Source organism: Anolis carolinensis, chromosome 5 (assembly GCF_035594765.1).
Source record: "Anolis carolinensis isolate JA03-04 chromosome 5, rAnoCar3.1.pri, whole genome shotgun sequence".
NCBI lineage: Eukaryota > Metazoa > Chordata > Lepidosauria > Squamata > Dactyloidae > Anolis > Anolis carolinensis.
In genome coordinates, this window is record NC_085845.1 from 83,529,677 (window position 1) to 83,551,896 (window position 22,220).

Below are 22,220 nucleotides of genomic sequence, written 5' to 3' on the forward strand. Positions count from 1 at the left end.
CTCAAATACCTACCAACTGTGCTTTTGATGATAGTGGGACTGGGAAAGGGCATCTCATGGTGCTCTCAAGGCCATGCAAAGAGAAACAGTCTGCCAGATCATCTGGACCTGACCCATACAGGGCTTTATAGGTCCTAACCAGCTTTCTGAATTTTACAGTGAGTGTTGAATTCCAACACTTCACATGCGTAAGAAAAAGCACAGATGATCACGACTTTGTAGATTTCTGGAATAGCTTACACGAGCTGCTGGTCATTCAGCCTCTTTCTCTTGCCAGCACATGACCACCCACAACTGTTAATTTACTGGCTCTGGCAAGACTTTCTCTGGTTTTCAAAATGTTCAGTCTATAGTGGATTGACTCTGTATTTGCAGAGCCCATCTATATGACTATACATGCAAACTGCACTTACTAATAGAAGGTGTGTAAAATACCCAAGCAAAGTAGCATTACATGCTCAAAAACAAAAGCTGAAGGATAATTATATATGTAACCAAGTATAATTTAGGTAGTAATTCTAAACTACTCTGAATAGATTTTGGGTTGTTGTGAGTTTTCCAGGCTGTATGGACATATTCCAGAAGCATTCTTTCCTGACATTTTGCCCACATCTATGGCAGGCATCTTCAGAGGTTGAGGGGTCTGTTGGAAACTAAATAAGTGAGGTTTATATATCTGTGAAATATCCAGGTTGGAGGAAAGAACTCTTGTATGCTTGAGGCACGTGTGAATGTTGCAGTTTGCCACCTTGATTAGCATTTTAATGGCCCGCAGTTTCAAGGCCTGGCTGGTAGCTGTCTGGGGGAATCCTTTGTTGGAAGGTGTTAGCTGGCCCTAATTGATTCTTGTCTGGAATTCCCCTGCTTTTTAAGTCTTGCTCTTTATTTACTGTTCTGATTTTTTGAGGTTTTTTTTTAATACTGGTAGCCAGATTTTGTTCATTTTCATGGTTTCCTCCTTTCTGTTGAAATTGTCCGTATGCTTGTGGATTTCAGTGGCTTCTCTATGTAATCTGACATGGTAGTTATTGGAGTGGTCTAGCATTTCTGTGTTCTCAAATAATATGCTGTATCCAGGTTGGTTCATCAAGTGCTCTGCTATAGCTGACTTCACTTGTTGAATTAGTCTGCAGTGTCTTTCATGTTCCTTGATTCATGTTTGGGCACTACGTTTGGTGATCCCTATGTAGACTTGACCACAGCTGCATGGTATACGGTAGACTCCTGCAGCGGTGAGAGAATTCCTTTTGTCCTTTGCTGAACGTAACATTTGTTGGATTTTCTTCATGGGTCTGTTGATTGTTTGTATCTTGTGTGTCTTCATCAGCTTCTATATTCGGTCAGTGGTTCCCTTGATGTATGGTAAGAAAACTTTTCCTCTGGGTGGATCTTTGTCTTTACTCTCGTGGCTTGTTCTTGAGTTTGCAGCTCTTCTGATGTCTGTGGTGGAGTATCCATTGGCCTGTAGAGCCCAGTTTAGGTGGTTCAGTTCACTTTGGAGGAGGTGGGGTTCGCAGATTCTTTTTGCACGATCTGCTAGGGCTTTAATTGAATAGATTTTATTTGTGCACTGTGGTAGCTCAAAGCACCTTAACCAGGATTATTTGGCAGAGGCCTTTGCTTGACACCAAAAGCCACAAAATCGTATCCGTATTGTGGAATATTTCAAGAAGACGACATGATTGGCCACAGAGCAGGAAATACCAAAAAATGAAACAAATGTCTATCCTATAACTCTGGGCACCTGTCATTGTGGATGTTGCTGAGGACTCAAATTGCTCAGAGAAAGAAGGGACACTGAAATAAGCTTGGGATGTAGTTAAAATACATTAATTGGATATAACATGCATGAGAGAATTCTGCCCTTTTTGTGGGTATTGCTTTTCAGTGTAGACATTTGATTGAAATTATTGTCACAGAGTTGAAATGATAATCAGATTCAGTCATTACTCAGCTTCTCCTATACAGGATTGTACTACATGATGATATCTGGGTGTTGGTTGACTTTAAAGAAAGCATTACATAAAGAACTTCCTCTCCCCCCTCCCCTTTGGTTTTATTTAATTCAGCTGTGTGTAATTCCCCATTGATGCCAGAAAAGCTGTGAGAAACAGACTGTAGAAAGTACCATTATGTTGTCTAGGAACAGGATCTTTTTCATGTTTCTCTATGTAATAGAAGTCCTTTAAACTGTTTGTACATTGAGGCTGAAGTAATGCTACCCTTCTGCTTGTTGGGTAGGATACAGGTAGGATAGGCTGTCTAGTTTTTAAATATAATTTTAATTGTATTTTGTTATATTTTAATTGTATTTTAACATTTACTCATAACACACATATTTAATTGATTACATATATACACACACACACACACACACATTTGCTTTTTAAAACATGTTATTGTATTGTGTCATGTCACTGTTAGCCGCTTTGAGTCCCTATAGGGAGAAAGACTGGATAATAAAAATAAAATAAATAAAAAACAATAAAATAAAAACCATAGAAGGGGTACAGCTACTAAAAGAGAATGTGCCCCTGAGTTTTTTCTAGTTGTGGTGGTAGTTCAATGAAATTTAATTTAAAATATATTGGAACGCCTGACTAGAGTTATTAGATTGACCAGGTTTGTTTGTTCAGCATTTCGAGAGATAAACACACAGTGGAAGCTAGATTGTTGTCTATCAGTTTTCATTGTTGATGTTTCATTTTGGATGTTTCAATGTACATTGTAGAAAGGCAAACGACCATTGCTTAAGTAAATAGGTTTTGCATTATGGCCATTGTCATGGCTTCGATAAGATATCATCACCTACTATTGCTCTTCTATTTAATTATGATTAATTTTATATTCCTCTTTTCAACAAAGAGTACTCATTAAAATGGTTACAATACTCTATAGTGAAAAACACACTAAAGGCCACAATTAAAACAGAATTGAACTAATAACGCAATTTAAAGCTATATAGAACATATACTTTTAAAAAGTTTTTTAAAAAAAAACCAGTTAAATCGCATAAGGAATTTATCTCATTGTCTCATATCTAAGCCAATTGTTTTCTTTTTGCTTGTGTTCTTCTAGCCACAGATCTCCCAGGTTGATAAATTCTTGCCAAGCAAAACTTTATTTTTTCTTCCTGATCATTAATTGCTTCCTCTTAAATAAAGTAAACAAACTGTAGTTAATTATTGCACATAGTTATGAAAATTAAGTAAAGGAAAATTTACTTAAACCAAGTCTCTGAGACATCTCACACTTGGGAAGACCTTAATAATAATCATTGAAATCATGTAAGCATGTAGCATTTTGGGTAGGGCTGCAGCCTAACAATCCTAGAAAGATTTGCAGTACAATAATGATGCAGCTAGAACCAAGTGTTTTCCATTGACTGTTTTTCATAGTTATCTTAATTTCCTGCAACTTACAGCAAATGAAGCGTACACATGCAAATGCTATGTATACCTGTGGCATAACAATGTGGTTAAGTAGAGTATCACTTCAGATGCAAAAATGTTGTCATGTTTTTGAACATTCTCTGTCATTAAGTAAGGAACTTCATGCAAATAAAAAATGATAATATTGAAAGGAAACTCTTTTATTAAATTCTTTGCCTATGATTGGTTGGTAAGGAGATTTTTGGTTTCTGCATTTCATATTATTTCAATTGCAGCGTAATCCTCCTAGTTACAAATTTGAGGTTTACTCTTAATGTTTCTTTTGTCTTCTTTTTCTTGCAGGATGGTCAATCAGACATTTTGTACACATTTTGGACAGCAGTGACGCAGGTTCTTTCCTCTCAGTTTCAGAAAGCAACTGATTGTACGTATTAAATTTATGACTGATTATGATGATGTCTTATTCTGTGAAATTAATTCTGGGCGAGGTGGTAAGGATATGCCTGTCCCCTACATCAGACCTGGGTAACAGCCAGAGAAGGAACATGGGTATTTTTTTAAAATTTCTGCCAAGTTAAAACCAGAACACTTGTAGCTATTGTGATAATAGTTTTGTCAGCCTCTTTCTAAAAGGTTTAGACCTGCTTGTTGGCCAGAGGCAAAGATGCCATGCTTCCCAGGCTGCACCTCCCATGACAAACCCACATACCTGCATTTTCCTCTACAGCCCCGCTCAAAATGAAGATAGACGGTTATATTGTGTTGTTTACTTTCATGATTTTCAGAGGAGCTGCATGAAAAAAATAAAAGTATTTTGGGTTGATACAGTATTTAGGGTATTTGTGGGGTATTTTCAAACATTCCCACACTTTTGGTTTTTGTTTGTGTCATTTGGGGGCAAAACAATGGACCTGAAATCGATTAGACAGAAGAACAACACTCTGAAAACAGGGGAATTCCAAACATGAATCAATCAGGGCCAGTTAACACCTCCCAACAAAGGATTACCTCAGGAAGCAGCCAGGTTTTGAATCTGTAAGGCCGTTAAAGGCAAATCAAGGTGCTCACTTGCAACATTCACAGCTGCTTCAGACAGACAAGAGTTCTTTCTCTCAACCTGGACTTTCCACAGATATATAAACCCCACTTTCATAGTTTCCAACAGACCTCACACCTCTGAGGATGTCTGTCATAGTTGTGGGTGAAACGTCAGAAGAGAATGTGTCTGGAACATGGCCATACAGCCTGGAAAACTCACAGCAACCCAGATTAGACAGAAACTTTTTCGAACCAAGACAATTGCACTACCTGCAAGAACTGGCTAACTGAGGTGATACCCCTGAGCAAGAAGCTATTCCAAAATGGGAGTTGATGAAGATGATATACTTTCATCTCATCTTCAGATTTCCAAAACCCAAGAATACTGTACAGCATTGAGAATGAAGCACTGCTGCCTTCTTATCTTATACAAATGGCTTGAACACTTTTCACTGCTGGAGTTCATTTGAGCCTCTTTAGATATTATTTATAGCACTAGGAGTGGTACAAGCAGCTGCACTCATTTCTAGATTCCACAAAAATATGTCAGAAATAATCAATATTAACTAGGTATTTTTATTTACAAAAATGTGAGGCAAGCACTGAAAGGGTTAAATAAGCTAATGTCGCCCCGAGGAGAGTGAGTAGGCTGAAGCCTGTTAGAGTAAGTGGGCCAAAGCTAGTGTTGTCCTGAGGAGTGTGAGAAGCTTCAGTGAGAAAAGCCCCAGGTTGAAGGCCTGGTGTGTGAAGCTCCAGTGTGAAGGCTGCTGTGTGTAAAGGTACTGTGTGAAGCTCCTATGTAAGTTTGTTGTGAGAGGAGGCTCTGTGAGAGAGAAGCTGTTTATCTTCATTAGAAAGAAGTCCAGCATGGAAGCAAAGAAGGAAGTACAGTAGAACCCCGGTACTCCGAGTTAAACCGGCGGACCTCAACTCGGTCAACTGGATAACTCGGATTACCAGGCGGGACGCAGGCTGGATCGGGAGGCGCTGCAAACGCCTCCCGATCCAGCCCTCGTCCCAACTGTGGTGAGGCCTCTCCATGGGGACGAAGGCTGGATCGGGAGGCGTTTGCAGCGCCTCCCGGTCCAGCCCTCATCCCCACGGAGAGGCCTCCCCGCTGTTGGGAGCACCCCCGCAACGAAGGGGCTCTCCCTCCCTTTGGCGGAGGCCTGGAGCCAGGGAAGTGACTCCCGCTTCTCTGGCTCCAAGCCTTCGCCAAAGGAAGAAAGCCCCTTCGTTCGGCGGGTGAGTGAACGGGGAGGGCCGTAAAAGCCCAACAACAACAAATAATAAAGAAAAATAATAGGAAAAAGCAACATCTGCATAGATTAAAAGACCTTTTTAAATTCAGACAGCTTGACTAATAAAATCCCAACTAGATATTTATAAACATCTGTCTTTGTCCTGAAGTGGAAGGATGATAGAAATGGTAATCTTGGTTTCATATCCCGAGGGAGCCATTGAGAACATTATCTCAAACATACCTCTGAAGTGGATAAGGATGTCACCCAAAGAATGTTGATGTTCCTGCTCTTCTTTGTCATTTCTGTGAGTCCACACATGGATTTTATTGCACCTGTGCAGAGCCATTTGCAACCTTTTAGGCTTGATCTACAGTGTTGTTGTCTTTTTAAAGGAAACCCTTCCTCCTCCATTGGGCATCTCTGAGCAAGATACCAACCACTTAGCAAACTTCAGTTTCTTTTAGTGCATCAGATCAGTCACAGATTTTGGAGTTTTCTATGCTGCCAGCATATTTTATTCTGTATTTTATTCAATTTTTTTCATCTTTTTTCATCTAATTTCAAAGTTCTCTCTTGCATTCTCACTGAACATGTCTCTGAGCTTGATGGATCAGGAGAAGTGCTTCCCCCAAGGGGTTCCTCCCAGGATGGTTTACTGCCACTTACAGTCTCAAAACTTGTCCTGAGCAGTTGGGAGAAAGGGCAGGATAAATATGTCCCCGATAAATAAAATAGTGACTTGTGTGGATATATTTTTTAGCCCTCATGCTATTATGATCTATAATGTGATTAGTCACAGAGCCTCAGTGGTTGTATGCCATTGCCCCCGCCCCTCAATTATAGGACATTGAAGCCTACAAATAATGCTTTTTTCCTATTTGACTGTATTAATATTTAACCATGATGTGTGTGAATTAATGGTATCTGTAACACCCATGTGGTTTTAGCTATATAGTCATTCCTTTTAGAAATAGAAAAATTGGGGTTGTGTGTAAGAAGCTGTTGTTGTATAGTTACTTCATAACCAGATGACAAAGAATCTAGTATAATAATAATAATAACAACAACAATAACAATAATAACTTTTATTTACACCCTGCCACCATCTCCCCGAAGGGACTCCGAGCAGCTCACAGAAGTAGGCCCTAGGTGAGACTCTAGCACATGTTCAGTCAGATTTGTCCTGAGATTTCCACTAGATGCACTCTAGTATCCGTCTCACTTGCTTCATCACTGCCAGCTCCCCAGTAAACCAATGAGCTGAATTGGCTCTGCTACATGAGAAGGGACGTTTGGGGGCGATCGTGTCCACTGTCCTGGTTGCCTCCATGTTCCAGTGATCGACCAGGGCTTTCTACAGGATCATCTGCAGCCATGACAGGAATCTCCCCAAGAGACGTCAGGAATCCATTTGGATCCATAAGTCTCCTGGGGCAGACCATCAAGTGAATAACTTCTTAATATTGTTGCATATATACCCTGCAACTGCAGAGAACATGCCAAACTATAAGGGTGGAGATCATAAGAATATCACTAGATTTCATTGTGATGGAATCTCACAGAAGCTCGGTGTTCCAGATGTGCACTGTGTAAGTTTCCTGCTTGGGGTCAAATGACAAAGTGATGTGAATGCATTTGTCTTAAAACCTCTTTCTAATAACATCCAAAACCCCTCTGATGCAGTGTGTCACAAGCAGCCTATGGCCTTTGTGTTAACTGTCTTGCAGCTTCCATGTTTCTGAAGCAAGCTTTTGAAGGCGAATACCCAAAGTTGTTAAGACTCTATAATGATTTGTGGAAGCGGCTTCAGCAATACAGTGAAAACATTCAAAGGAATTTTATTACAAATGGAAGTGCAGAACACTTTGCTGAGCTTCAACAGATCGAAGATGATACACAGGATATATTCATTCAAAAGCAGCAAGATTATGAGTATGTGAATATTGAGTGTCATTATTATGTGTTATATGTGCCAGAAGAGAATAGTATATTTCAGATTCCCCTGCTTCCTGAAACAATTGGGTTTTTCAGTGATTTGGAGAGGAATTTGTCATTTGATTCTAAATAATGGATCACTTTCTGTTGCATAAAGGCATGATGTTTGTATTGATCTGTTCACTAAACCTATTGAATTTAGTACTACAGGCAGGTACTTAGTATTCATATGTTTGAACAGAATTAAATTAATGCTTAAATATTTTTTTTCCCTTTGTGGCTTGTAAGATATTTTTACATGAGCTTTTGAATTAGTAGGCCCTCTCTAATGTATTCTTTGGCTGGGATTTTCAAACTCAGCATAGAAAACCTTTCTAAAGCAGAATCGTTTAAAGCTTTCATCTCTATCAAGTTCTCTAAAAGCATAACATGGCTGACCCTGCATTGACATCCTTTGATTTCAGTCCAAATGCAAGGAAAAAGTAAAAGTAAAATTGCATGAGACCACTTGAAAATCAGAGCCATGGGAAAATAAAAAAATGTAGAAAAATTATCTCAGAAATTCTACTGTTGCATTCTGTTTGTTAGACTAACAAACACATAGACTTGGAGAGACCAGGAAAAGATCGGATATCTTATTAGCTCTGACTTTTGTATTAAGTGTGCTGTTGTATCGTGTGCCACTGAAATTTCTCTTTATCAGTCTGTATACCTTGAAAAGTGGTAAAGAGTAAGGCCCTGGTAGAGTGTATGAATTCTGCAGATATCAGGAAGATGTGGTTCAGCCTTCAAAATATTAGCATAACATTTTGTCGAATTTTAAAAAGTATATAAAAATAACCAATTGACCCCATTTTCCAGTCCAGAAATAGCTCTGAAAGACTCTTTGCAAGCCTATGAAGCTGCCTACTTGTCAAAGTCATTGTCTCGACTGTTTGACCCTATCAATCTCGTGTTTCCCCCTGGAGGTCGCAATCCTCCTTCAACCGATGAACTTGACAGTATCATCAAAACCATTGCAAGGTAAGTGAATAATCCAAAATGTTAGTACATTTAGTACATAATGCATAATGTTATTTTGCCTCCCCTCCCCATTCACTTAAATTAGAATTTTGGAAGTAAAAGTTTGCTAGTGCTAAATGATTCATTCTTCATTCATTCTAAAAACAGTTGGCAGCACAATTAAACTGAAGCTTATGTCCTGCATTTTATTATGTAAATCAATAAAGAGCTTTCAGTATGTTAGGGTCCATTGCATATCCCTTCCCTACCACCAAGAGTCACACCTAAGTAGTCAGTGTAGATGGAGTCTTAGTCTACTAAAATGTATGCTACTAACTTCATTTTCTGTTAGTCGCTAAGGTGCTACAAAATTCCTTTGCATACTGATTTTCCAGACTCTATCTTTGAATTATATTGCTAGTTGAGCTATGTTTTTAACTTCTATACACAGTAGAGTCTCACTCATCCAAGCCTCGCTTATCCAAGCTTCTGGATTATCCAAGCCATTTTTGTAGTCAATGTTTTCAATATATCGTGATATTTTGGTGCTAAATTCGTAAATACAGTAATTACAACATAACATTACTGTGTATTGAACTACTTTTTCTGTCAAATTTGTTGTAAAACATGATGTTTTGGTGCTTAATTTGTAAAATCATAACCTAATTTGATGTTTAATAGACTTTTCCTTAATCCCTCATTATCCAAGATATTCGCTTATCCAAACTTCTGCCGGCCTGCTTAGCTTGGATAAGTGAGACTCTACTGTAATATGAAATATTTAAAACCTGTAAATGCAACAAAATACAAACATTATGTTTGTTTTAAATTTTCTGTCATCAGATAGATAGATAGATAGATAGATAGATAGATAGATAGATAGATAGATAGATAGATAGATAGATAGATAGATAGATAATGGCATTGATTCAAAAATGTTCGTTCTCTGTAAGCTAAAATATTAAAATTGTGTTGTTTTTGTTTCTAGTGAGCTGAATGTTGCTGCTGTGGATCCAAATCTCAGCTTAGCAGTATCAAAAAATGTGGCAAAGACCATACAGCTTTTTGGTGTGAAGTCTGAGCAACTTGTAAGTTTTCCTTAATTCAAAATTATTTTATTTTAAAGTCTAAATATGTGTTTTGTTTGCCATAAGTAGTTCATTTTTTTAAAAAAAAAGCAATTTGGATGGTTAAATGTTGTGAAAAATATTTCAAATCAAATTATTTGACTAAAATCATGTAAGCATTTTGCCTACTGATAACATGGTCAAGACTGACAACTCTTGCAGTTAGTAGATCTGAGATATGTTTGTGAGATCACTTGTAAATACCAAGAGAGAAAGGGAGGGAGGGAGAGAAAGTAAATTAAGTCATAGTTTTCCAGTATATTAACCTCTCAAATGTTTTGAAAAATCAAAATCCAAATCAACTGATGCTCACTATATTGGTATAACATTTTAGAAATATAAACCAAACTCAGGAATGTTTTACATAGAACCCGTGAATGAGCTTGCATTTTATCAAATGAATTTACACTAAGCAACCTGTAGCCTTGGTTTTAAAAAGGCTCCTTCTTGTGATATCTAGAAAGAGCATCCATTTGCTCAGTAATCCACTGGTTTTAGAGAAAGAGAGGGAGAAACAGAGGAGAGAGGGGTGGTGGAAAAAGAGAAAATGGGTGACCATATCTGCTAGTAGCTATTCCCACTGCCCAGAACCCCCCCCCCCAATTACTGTACATACTTGTGTATAAGTTGAGAGCAGGTTTTGAGGCCAAAATTACGGATGTTGATATGACCCATGGATAAGTGAGGGTCATGTGGCAGAGACGGGAAAGTGCCAGCATCACAATGGGGCAACCTGTTCCAGGCCATGGCCGCTTTCGTTTTCCCATCCAGAGATCCAAAAAAGGCCATGAATGGCACCATCACAGAGAAAGGGGGTCAGTGCTTCTTTTAGGTTCTCTCAGAACGGACTAAACTCTCGCCTTTCACTACTCTACTCAAATATAGTTTCTTTTTTTTACAAGAGTTAAGGTGCCTTAATTTTATTAATCCATGGATAAACTGACCCAAGTTTTGTGGCGTTTGTTGGAAATAGCAACCTTCTTCAAGCCTTCACTAGTTATTTGTATATAATTCAGATTACTTACTGTATTGTATATATTTGTGTATTGGTATGCAGTTTTCCTTAACTCTTCGTCGTGGGGCTGCAGACCTTGTGATCAGAACTGGGACTGTTCAGACTCCATTTTAGAAACAGTATGCTTTCAGATGCCAGTAAAGGCAGAAACCATTAGACTTTCAATGTAGAAGTAGTACAATTTAGAAGTCAGCAGAAACAGTATGCTTTAGAGAACTGACTCCATGAGACCCTATTAGACTCTTAGATCAGAGAGATGCTTAAGACTTGTGGTTCTCAACCTGTGGATCCCCAGATGTTTTGACTTTCAACTCCCAAAAATCCTAACAGCTGGAAAACTTGCTGGGATTTCTGGGAGATGTAGGCCAAGACACCTGGGAACTCACGGGTTAAGAATCACTGCTTTAGACTGTTGATTATGAGAAAGATGTTCTGTGTTACCTGCACAGAGAAACGACTTCAAATTCTATCTCTAACTGGACTGATATGCAATGTACCTGTATGCTGAATACATGAAGTTTGTGAGTAAACCAACTATGTTACTTTTTAAAAAATCTATCTTTTTTTTGTCTCTTGAGAGCATGAGTGAAACCAAGATGTTTTAAGGGGGAGTAGATGTTTTTTGGGCAACTGAAAAAACACTCCTGAAACTCCGTGCTCCTTCTCTTTCTCTTTCTCTCTCTCTCTCTCTCTCTCTGTTTTTATGCATTGGCATATCTTTGTTCCTAACAGTTCAAAGAGGTATCTAGATATATCAGTTTAACAGCTGAGAAACCGACTTGCCTTGCATGAATACTAGTGGATATTTACCACTAAGGAGAAGGTTGACTCAAGTGAGTTTTTAACTCTTCTCAGGGAGATTCTGATTTTCCCAAATGGTAATGAATGCAATTTTTCCAAAAGGTTATGATTTATAACAAGGCCATGCCTTTCTAAAGATCATAATTTTCCAAAAGGTTATGGAGATTTCCATTTCCCAAAAGATTATGGCATCATTTTTCCAAAAGGTTATGATTTCTAACAAGGTCATATCTTTCCAAAGATCATAATTCTCCAAAAGGGTTGATCTTTTAACTGAAATTTTTAGACATATGCAATACTCCAGAGGTAAGGAAGATATGGCTCACAGTGTTGTAATAGTTAATTTTGAAATACTGAAAGTCATTATGACAAGTCCCCTTACCATGACCCTTGGGGGGTTCAAAAAGGCAGACAGGTGTGTTGAGCAGTGTGTATAGTGTGCATATTTTTACAATCTATCTTGTCAGCCATGGAAAAATCTCTTTTATCATGCATGTGGTCCAGCTTCTGGCTGCAGCAGAAAAATCATTTCAGTGTCCCTTTCACTAACTTTTTAAGACAGTGAATGCTGCTTATGAACTGCCGTGCAAAGCTTGCCATAAAGATGAAGAGTGTATGGGTGACTTTATCTGACCTTCTGTGGAGGCTAAAGAAGATAATAGATATCCAGCTGCTCCACACACAAACACACACACTTCTATTTCTCCTAAAGTTTTTGACTGTCCTGACCATTGTTCTCTTCTATGACCCACTTTTAGATTGATTTACAAAGCAGTGTAGGGAAAAAGACATGACTGAGACTGAAAAGATTTTAGTTAAAAGTGTGTTCAAGAATGTAGATGGATAACAGTAGCAGTTCATAGAATCATAGAGTGGGAAGAGACCTCGTGGGCTATCCAGTCCAACCCCCTGTCAAGAAGCAGGAACATAACATTCAAAGCATCCCTGACAGATGGCCATCCAGCCTCTGCTTAAGAGCCTCCAAAAGAGCCTCTACCACACACCAGGGCAGAGAGTTCCACTGCTGAAGAGCTCTCACAGTTAGGATGTTCAGGTGGAATTTCCTTTCCTGTAATTTGAAGCCATTGTTCCATGTTCTAGTCTCCAGGGCAGCAGAAAACAAGCCTGCTGTCTCCTCCCTATGAGTTCCCCTCACATATTCATACGTGGCTATCATGTCTCCTTTCAGCCTTCTCTTCTCAGCAGGCTAAACGTGCCTAGCTTTTAAGTCACTTCTCATAGGGCATGTTCTCCAGACCCTTGATCATTTTAGTCGCCCCCCTCTGGACACATTCTGGCTTGTCAACGTCTCCCTTCAACTGCAGTGCCCAGAATTGAACATAGTATTACAGGTGTGGTCTGACCAAGACAGAATAGAGGGGTAGCATGACTTCCCTGGATCTCGACCTGGCTATGTATGCAGGAATTTGAAGAATAAGCATGTGTTGGCTTCGAAGCGGTCTGAATTACGGCTCTTGTATAAGGTCTGGTGGATGAATGACATAAGCACTTTGCATTGTTTTAAACTTTGTATATTGTATTTTATGACTGTTTTAACTGTTTTAACGTTTTAGTTTATTGTATAACGGTGTAACGGCATCAATTACCACTTGTAAGCCGCCCTGAGTCCCCTCGGGTGAGAAGGGCGGGGTATAAATAATTGAAATAAATAAATAGACACTATACTCCTATTTATGCAGGCCAAAATCCCATTGCCTTTTTTAACTGCCACATCACATTGCTGGCTTATGTTTAACTTGTTGTCCACAAGGACTCCAAAATCATTTTCACACATACTGCTATTGAGCCAGGCACCCCCATTCTGTATCTTTGCATTTCATTTTTTTCTGCATAAGTGGAGTATCTTGCATTTGTCCCTGTTGAACTTCATTTTGTTAATTTTGGCCAATCTTTCTAATCTGTTAAAATTATTTTGAATTCTGCTCCTGTCTTCTGGAGTATTAGCTATCCCTCCCAAAATGGTATTGTCTGCAAACTTGGTGATCATGCCTTCTAACCCATCATCTAAGTCATTAATAAACATGTTGAACAGAACCGGGCCCAGGACCCTGCGGCACTCTACTCATTCAACAGTGTATTGCACATTTGCAGCAATGTTCTGTCCTTTTTAGAAATTAAAATAAAATAAAACCTATGTATTTGGGCTTAGTTTTGTACAGTTAAATAATGGATGTTTAGTTTATAAAATGCAAAATGTGTTTCAGTACATGCCAGGACAAATTTGCCTGTGAATTGTAAAATCAGACATCATAGCCATGAATGGCCAAGGTCTGCAGTTGCTTATGGCATGTGTCACCCAGTCTTTTGCATTGTGTTGAGTGTGATTAAGGGTGCATCCAGACAGCACTTTAACCTGGGATCATTCACATTTTAAAAACGTGAATGTTCCCGGGTCCTCATCCACACACACCTCACAAAGCATGTGCTTTCTGGGGTGGGTGTCCAGATGTGCTCCCGGAACTTTCTGGGAGAACACCCGGACACGCTAAGCCCCTCCCCAAAACCTCCCCAAACCCTTTTTAAAAATAAAAGAACTTACCCGGCCTCCATTAGAGTGGTGCTGGAGCTCTCCTGGCACATAGGAAAGGGGAAGTGGAACATTGCTGCTCCCCCCCCCCCCCCCCCCCGCTTTCTCCTGGCATGTCATTCCTATGCATCAGGAGAACTCCAGCACCACTCTAATGGAGGCTGGGTAAATTATTTTATTTTTAAAAGGGGTTTGGGGGGGGGGGGGGTTGGGGGAGGGAGTTGGCGTCATTGTAGTTTTCTGGGCTAATTTAGCCCAGAAAACCGCAGGACTACTGTCTGCACTGCTCCCTCAAAAGCTCAGAACTTCTGAAGCCCAGACAGCAGAAGTAGTGGGTTTATCCCATGTCATCCAAGAAAGCGCAGAATAAAGCCACTAACCAGGGTTTATGGTGAATTAATTCGCGTTTCTCTGAGTCATCATCTGGACGGCCCCCTTTTAATTGCAGGAACTCCCGCGTTAACGGGGCTGTCTGTATGGACTCTAAGTGAGAAATGTGATTTTAAAGTGGCAAGTGGCTTCAGAATAATATTGTGTAGAAATATAGTAGTATCAATATTTGTGGAAGGGGAGTAGGAGTTGTGTTACCTTTATTCTTCTTGCTAGTAAGAAGCCATAGTCTTTGAATGCATTTGCTGTTTAATTGCAAAGTACATTTTTACTTGAGATAAATGCTTCCAGGACCACAATCAAGTTTTTGACAAGGAATATAAAACAGCAAGTTACGTTAGAGAGGTTTCACAGATAGTTTGGTACTTGTTGATGACCTCAGAGCCCTCTCAGGGTTATACACCTAAAAGGAACTCATCTTACAAGGTCATCCAAACACTTTGACTGGTCCAAGGTCAAACTTGTTCAGATTAGTGTAAGGCTGTTCGCATACCCTTCTAACATATGTCAAATTATTATATAAGACGATGTTTTGCCAACCTCTTAACCTATCACAGAAGTATGGCACCAAGGTTCACTGCAATTTGTTTCCATTTTTGCATTAACTGATCATTGACAAGCCTAGGTGAGACCCTTGCTGTCAAGAAGGCCACTGTATGATAATAGCGCCTGGAATATAGGTGACAAGAACACAAAATGTGACTTATCAGTTGACGTACATTACCGGTAAATTAGAAAAGCTGCCTCCAAAAAGTATGCCAGTCACATTTTTGGAGATGTCAAAAAGTATATACAAAGGATGCATTTTTCCTGTTGGGAAACTGTGCCATTATCCCTATGCTGTGAGCTTTGGTAAGCAGGCAAAAGTTTATCTTTTGGAATATTTTTCTTTGTGTATCTCCCTGTATTTTTGTATCAAATGTTATATATCCAAGGCTAGAAATAACATATGATTTTTATAGAGTATCTTGTGTAATAATAACCATTTCCCAATACCCATGGGAACATTAACATTAACCTCCATCATAAATGTTATAAATGCATAGTCACTTGCAATACTGTGCTGGGATAAACAGGTATTTCTTAAAGAGTCACAAACCTAGATGCATTACCATACTATTCCGAGCTTTTTGGATGAAGGGTGGATAAAATCAGTTATTGATTATCGTTTCTGAAGAAACGAACAGGCCTCTTCCTCATAGCAGTGCCCTGAGTGAGGTACCTGCCACGTAAGGACATGCTTCCGAAATAATAATAACCACAAAGCTCTCAATCCGCACTCCAGCAATGCTTCCCTCATCCTCATTTAATTCTGTTTCTATAGTGATCTCTTTGTTATTCCAGGCCTGTGCCTGGCTGAGAAGAAGCACTACGAAGGAAAACAGTTTTTGCTACTTGGGAAAAATTATAATCAGTTAAAGTTGCAAGGCTTATCCCTGAAGATAACAGATGCAGTTTGATACCTAGCCTTTAAATCTGTGTTCTTCTGATAAGTCTGCAGACTCCACTTTATTTTTCTTTGAGGATATGGATAGCAGGGAGTCTTTTCCTTAAGATTGTTTAGGTAGATCTGGTTATGAAAAAATTAATGTGAGGAAATGATTCACACTAAGAATGAGGTGCTAATATGTTGCCGTCATTAACAAAACAGCTATATGTAATCTGATTTCAGATATTAGCCTGTGCTAATGAATTCACAGGCAAGTTCAAACTATTGGATATTATAGGAAAGTAATTTACATTTTTTGTAAACGTAATAGTCTTGTGTTAATAATCTGCCTTTATTTCCTACCCACTTACTCATTCAGTTTGTCACAGACATCTTGTATAACTTGAAACATCTAGAATAATACCATGACTGTGTTAGTCACTTTCAATGAACAGTCAGCAAGGTGCCTCTAGGATTCTTAAAAGGATGTGAGGTTGGCGACTTTAAATAATTCTAATTTCCCAAAATCTGATACTGCATTATTTATTAGTTATTTTATGTCTCACCTGTCTACTATAGACTGTTTATCCCAAGCACCTGAAAACTGGGCAGAGATGTATAGAAGGGGTCATTTTGCAGGTTGAGTATCCATTATCTAAAATGCTTAGGATCAGAAGTGTTCCATATTTCAGATTTTTTAAAAAGGATTTTAGAATAACTGCACATACAGTGCAGTTGGAGATGGGGCCCATGTCTAAAGATGAAATTTGTGTGTATTTTATATACACCTTATGCATATAAAATAATTTAATGCAGAATATTTTTATTTTGTGGATGACACAAAACTTGTGATTATTGAAACATCAGAAAGCAAAGTTGTTGCTCTTACAGCTACACATGTGGGCAATTCTAGATTTTGAAATTTTGGATTTTGAAATTCTGGATAAGGGATGTTCAACTTGTACGTGGAAACTTACTTTAGTTAGCACAGCATGAATGGATCAATTATCTCATCCTTTTAAAATGGTTGCATATTGTATAAGTGTGAATATTATAAATAAATACCTTTATTTCCACTTGATTTTCATACTTTCACACTGAAATACTTGTATTACTTTTAGAACAGCATGCCCTTTTCCATTAGAAAGATGAATGCAAAAAATACCACATTTATTTGGCTGAGTGATTAATTTTTTGGAGTGTCTGTGACTTAGCAACAAGGACATAAGTCTTCAAGTTAAAATATTAATGCTTACTCTGCTTGTTAGTAATGCATCCTAATATACTATTTTCTTTGAGCACAGTTGTGCATTGATCTGCTTTTAATTAAGTCTGTCACTGTATTCTGAGTGTGCACACTTAATTAAGAACTCAGTCTAGTTTGGTACTTAGAAGCTTGTCAGAAATTAATCCTATCGACACCACGTTGCAGGTTTGCTGCGCTTTATAATTTCTTTTCAGTATTCTTTAATATTGCTGTTGATGTTCTTAAACTACATAGTGCTGGATTCTCTAGACTTCGTCAGGGTAATATTTTTTCCTTCTCCAGAGATAAACCAAACACTAAAGAATGCATTCCTATATCTGTATATCTGAGAGTATGCTCCATGAAACACAGTGAGTCTGAGTAGAAACACATCAGGTTGTGTGCTGGAACTATTATTTATTATTTTTACACTATTTATATTCTGCCCTTCTCACCCCGAGGGGGACTCAGGGCGGATCACAATGTACATATACATGGCAAACCTTCAGTGCCATTAGACATACGACATACAGACAGAGACACAGAGGCTATTTAACTTGTTTCCAGCTTCCGGCTTCATAAGAGTATGCTTGATTCTGGCCACAGGGGGAGCTGCTGCTTCATCATCTATTGCGACACTGAGTTCAGTGTCATTCTTCCGCACACATGCTGCTGGACGTTTTTATGATGACGTAAATTAGTTGAATTAGTCTCCCCTCATAAGCAGTCCCTAAATTTTCCTACTTGACAGATGCAATTGTCTTTCGGGTTGCTTAGGTAAACAACAGGCTAGGCTATTTAATGGTCGGGTGCTCAATCCGACCCGTGCTGGTTTTGAACTCATGATCTCTTGGTCAGTAGTGATTTATTGCAGCTGGCTACTAACCAGCTGCGCCACAGCCTGGCCCTTTCCAATTCCAGTTCCCTTTATTAGACTGAGGCATAGCTTGAGAGTAGCAATTTTTATGTTTGTTTTATCAGGGTGGAGTTCAGGAAGGGAATCATTTTGTATCAGTAAGTTGGCCCCGCCCTTGGCCTGAGGTAAGGGAGCCATTTTTGATCAGAGTTAGTACCACCAGGGAATCTTGGAGGCAAGACATGTCTGCCGTTGGTCCCAGCAAGATCCAGGCTTTGACAACCCATTTCAAGTCAATATTTAAACCAATGATTAATTAACCAATAACTAATTAACGCCTTGCGCACTGGGTGCCTCAGAGGCCCCTATACCAGAGACAGCAAGCAAGGAAAACTTTCATCTATTCTTTTCCTCAGGAATCATCCACTACTAACAGCTTCCTGAACTATTAGTTACCCTTCAAATTTTAAGTATGGACTTTGTTGTGGGGAAATCTATGTTGTTGTGGGGAAGTTAGTGCCTGGGTGGAGATAGACCCAAGACCAGTTAATAAATCATTACCATTTCCTCAAAGCAATAGTGTGGACATTGATTCTGTGGGGTTCCTTGCTCAAATAGGAAGGCAATCCAGCATCCCCCAAGCTGACAGAAAGTTAGGACACGTTCCTGCTAAAGACCTTTAAAGCAGCTTTAGCATTTTAAATTTCCTCTCTCCTACCAGTTAACTTGAAGAACACCATACTGTGCATTTTTTGTCATGTTGATATAATAACTATTTCTTCTGTGGTTAGTTTCTTCAGCTGCCTTCTAGAAAGAGCCAATGAATTAACTATATTTGAAGATACTGCTGTTGTCATGACAAAAGGCCGATAATAAGTTACTGTTCAAGCTATTTGGTTAGAATCATAGAATCATAGAATAATAGGGTGGGAAGAGACCTCATGGGCCATCCAGTCCAACCCCCTGCCAAGAAGCAGGAAATCGCATTCAAAGCATTCCCAACAGATGGCCATCCTGCCTCTGCTTAAAAGCCTCCAAAGAAGGCCACAGTTCGGGGCAGAGAATTCCACTGCTGTGAACAGCTTTCATAGTGAGGAAGTTCTTCCTGATGTTCAAGTGAAATTAACTAAGGTTCCATCTAATTTCTCAAAAAAAGGTGTTGCTGATAGGTTTTTTTTCTTTATAATTAGCCTGTTGTTTTAAAACAGTGGTTCCCAACTTTTGGATCTCCGAGTGTTTTGGACTTCAGTTCCCAGAAATCCCAGCCAGCTTACCAGCTGTTAGGAACTGTGGGAGTGGAAGTCCAAAACGCCTGGAGGTCCAAAGGTTGGGAACCACTGTTTTAAAACAATTAAAAGGATGGACTATATTTACGTCCCTTCCATTATATATTTCAAACCATTTCAATACTTATTCTTCACCTCATTTCCAGAATGTCAAAACACATTCAGTTCGAATAAAATATTAAACTAAACAATTATTTTGTCAGCATAAAAACATTCTCATTCCCATCCAAACAAAAAGTTTTGCATCCTAAGTTTTATGTTGGCAGAACTTCATCCAGAAATAGTGTCTGAGAAATAGCACTGGAAAAACATTCAAGTTACCAAAGCACCCTCTCCGCTTCTACAATTTCATTACCCATTATTTTTTCCTCTCTTCAGTAATTAGACCCATAGTTGAATCCAGGGCTGAAGAAACCACTAAGACAAGAAGAACAGCTGCTTCAGACTCTTAGTACTAGTAGAACATTTGCATGAAGTCCATGTGAAGTCCTGATAGCCTTGTTGATGGAAGATGCATGGGGCTGAGTTCTAGAAGAAAGGAGTTTGACAGACTAAGCTTTATGAGAATATCTCACCGTGCTCAAGAATATACCACAATTTTTTTTTTACTTTTGGCTGTCCTTTGATTTTCTAGAACAGGGGTCCCCAAACTTTTTAAGTGGAGGGCCGGTTCATGGCCCCTCAGACTGTTGAGGGGCCGAATTATCATTTGAAAAAAAAATACAAACAAATTCCTATGCACACTGCACATGTCTTATTTGTAGTGCAAAAAAAAAAACCCTACAACAATTATTTATTTATTCATTTATTTATTTACTACATTGATACCCCACCCTCTCTCACCCTGAAGGGGACTAAGAGCGGCTTCCAAGTTGTATGTACATACAATATATTATATTATTAGCATAGCACAATATTAGCATTATATATTACTATATTGTACTATACCACTGTACTGTAATATTATTAGTAATATTACATTTAATATATAATATGCAATTAATATTATTATATTACACAATATTATTATATTGTATTATTATTATTAGCCACCCTGAGTCCCCTATTGGGTGAGAAGGGAGGGGTAGAAAAACTGTAATAAATAAATAAATAAATAAATATTATATTGTATTATATTATAAGATTATTATCAATATTATATGTATACACAATATATTATATTATTAGGATTGCACAGTATTAGTAAATTAAAGAACAATACAATATTTAAAAATAAAACAATTTTAACCAACATACTGTGTAAAATCAAGATTTCAGTGGGAAGTGTGGACCTGCTTCTGGCCAATGAGATAGTCAAGCTAAGTAGGATTGTTGTTGTTGTGTCTTCAAGTCATTTTGGACTTTGGGCAAGCCTATGTCTAAAACTGAGGGCGGGGGCCAGGTCAATGACCTTAGAGGGCCGCATCCGGCCCCCGGGCCTTAGTGTGGGGACCCCTGATCTAGATTCAGCCAGAGAGAACTATCTCAAGGCATTTTACGTCTAGAGACAAGAGCAAGATGGTACCGCCTTCCATTTTATGTACAAAAGCCAACTCAACTGGCTCTTGAGCCTTTCAGTGCCAGCAACAGGACAGGGCCATCTGTAACACCTGAGTGTAACAGGTTACCTTACCCTGACACAACCCTCCCTTCTCAATGCCATGCTGCTGCACACCAACATCAGCCCTCCAAACCAACTGGCTTATTCTTCCTATGATGGGGCTATCCATCCACTCACGGACACATGTGTTAATGCAGGGGTCCACAAACTTTTGAAGCAGAGGGCTGGTCCACAATCCTTCAGACTGTTGAGGGGCCGAATTATCATTTGAAAAAAAACAAAACAAATCCCTATGCATACTGCACATGTCTTATTTGTAGTGCAACAACAATGACAACGAAAAAACAATACAATATTTAAAAATGAAAACAATTTTAACCAACATAAACCTATCAGGATTTCAATGGAAAGTGTGGGCCTGCTTCTGGCCAATGAGATAGTCAAGTTAATTAGGATTGTTGTTGTTGTTGTTGTTGTGTGCCTTCAAGTCATTTTAGACTTTGGCCGAGCCTAAGTCTAAAATTAATTATTTATTTACTGCATTTATTTACTACATTTATATCCCACCCTTCTCACCCTGAAGGAGACTCAGAGCAGCTGTATGTATATACAATATATTATATTATTAGCATAACACAATATTAGCATTATATATTACTATATTGAAATATACCACTATACTGTAATATTATATGTAATATATAACATATAATTAATATGTGTATTGTACCATTAATATGGTATTATTATTAGTATTATATTGTGTCACGCTTACTTCAAAGGACCAGTCTGAACGCAGATCAGAGATAGCTGCTCTCAAATCCAATCTTTATTGAAGAATACATGACTTTGGAAAAGTCGAGAATGACCTAATGTTTACATACACTCATTTTTATCACCTCTGATGCAACGTAACACCACACGCAAATATCATCATCAAACCCCACCCCTTTGTCTCACATTTCTACTATTCCCACACACTATACCAATTATGATTGTTTATACTTTCAACCCTGAGTTCCCAGGCTCATTATATCTTCTCCCGCCAGGTGCTTTCAGGGTTATTTATGTTATGACTCCAAGTCCAGGGCTTGGAAATTCAGCCCTGGGACTTGGTTCCATGACAATATTGTATAACATAATATTATTATCAATATTATATGTATATACAATATATATTATTAAAACTGATATAAAAATATTACATTATAAAACTGAGAGCGGGGGCCAGGTAAATGACCTTGGAGGGCCGCATCCGGCCCCCGGGCCTTAGTTTGGGGACCCCTGTTCTAGAAGATACATAGAGAAGGAGAAAGCATCTGATTTCCTCAGATAATGCATCATGATTAG

At 38.6% G+C, this 22,220-nt stretch overlaps 1 protein-coding gene across 2 annotated transcripts in view; it reads left to right on the forward strand.

The window, feature by feature from the left end:
* cog5 (component of oligomeric golgi complex 5) overlaps positions 1-22,220 on the forward strand; it is a 244,452-nt gene that overhangs the window by 170,480 nt on the left and 51,752 nt on the right. For both annotated transcript variants that reach the window (XM_008111582.3, XM_008111583.3), the window contains exons 11-14: positions 3,735-3,816; positions 7,402-7,606; positions 8,471-8,632; positions 9,600-9,699. In XM_008111582.3, the coding sequence (XP_008109789.2) occupies positions 3,735-3,816; positions 7,402-7,606; positions 8,471-8,632; positions 9,600-9,699 (549 nt within the window). The remainder of the gene's footprint in view (positions 1-3,734; positions 3,817-7,401; positions 7,607-8,470; positions 8,633-9,599; positions 9,700-22,220) is intronic.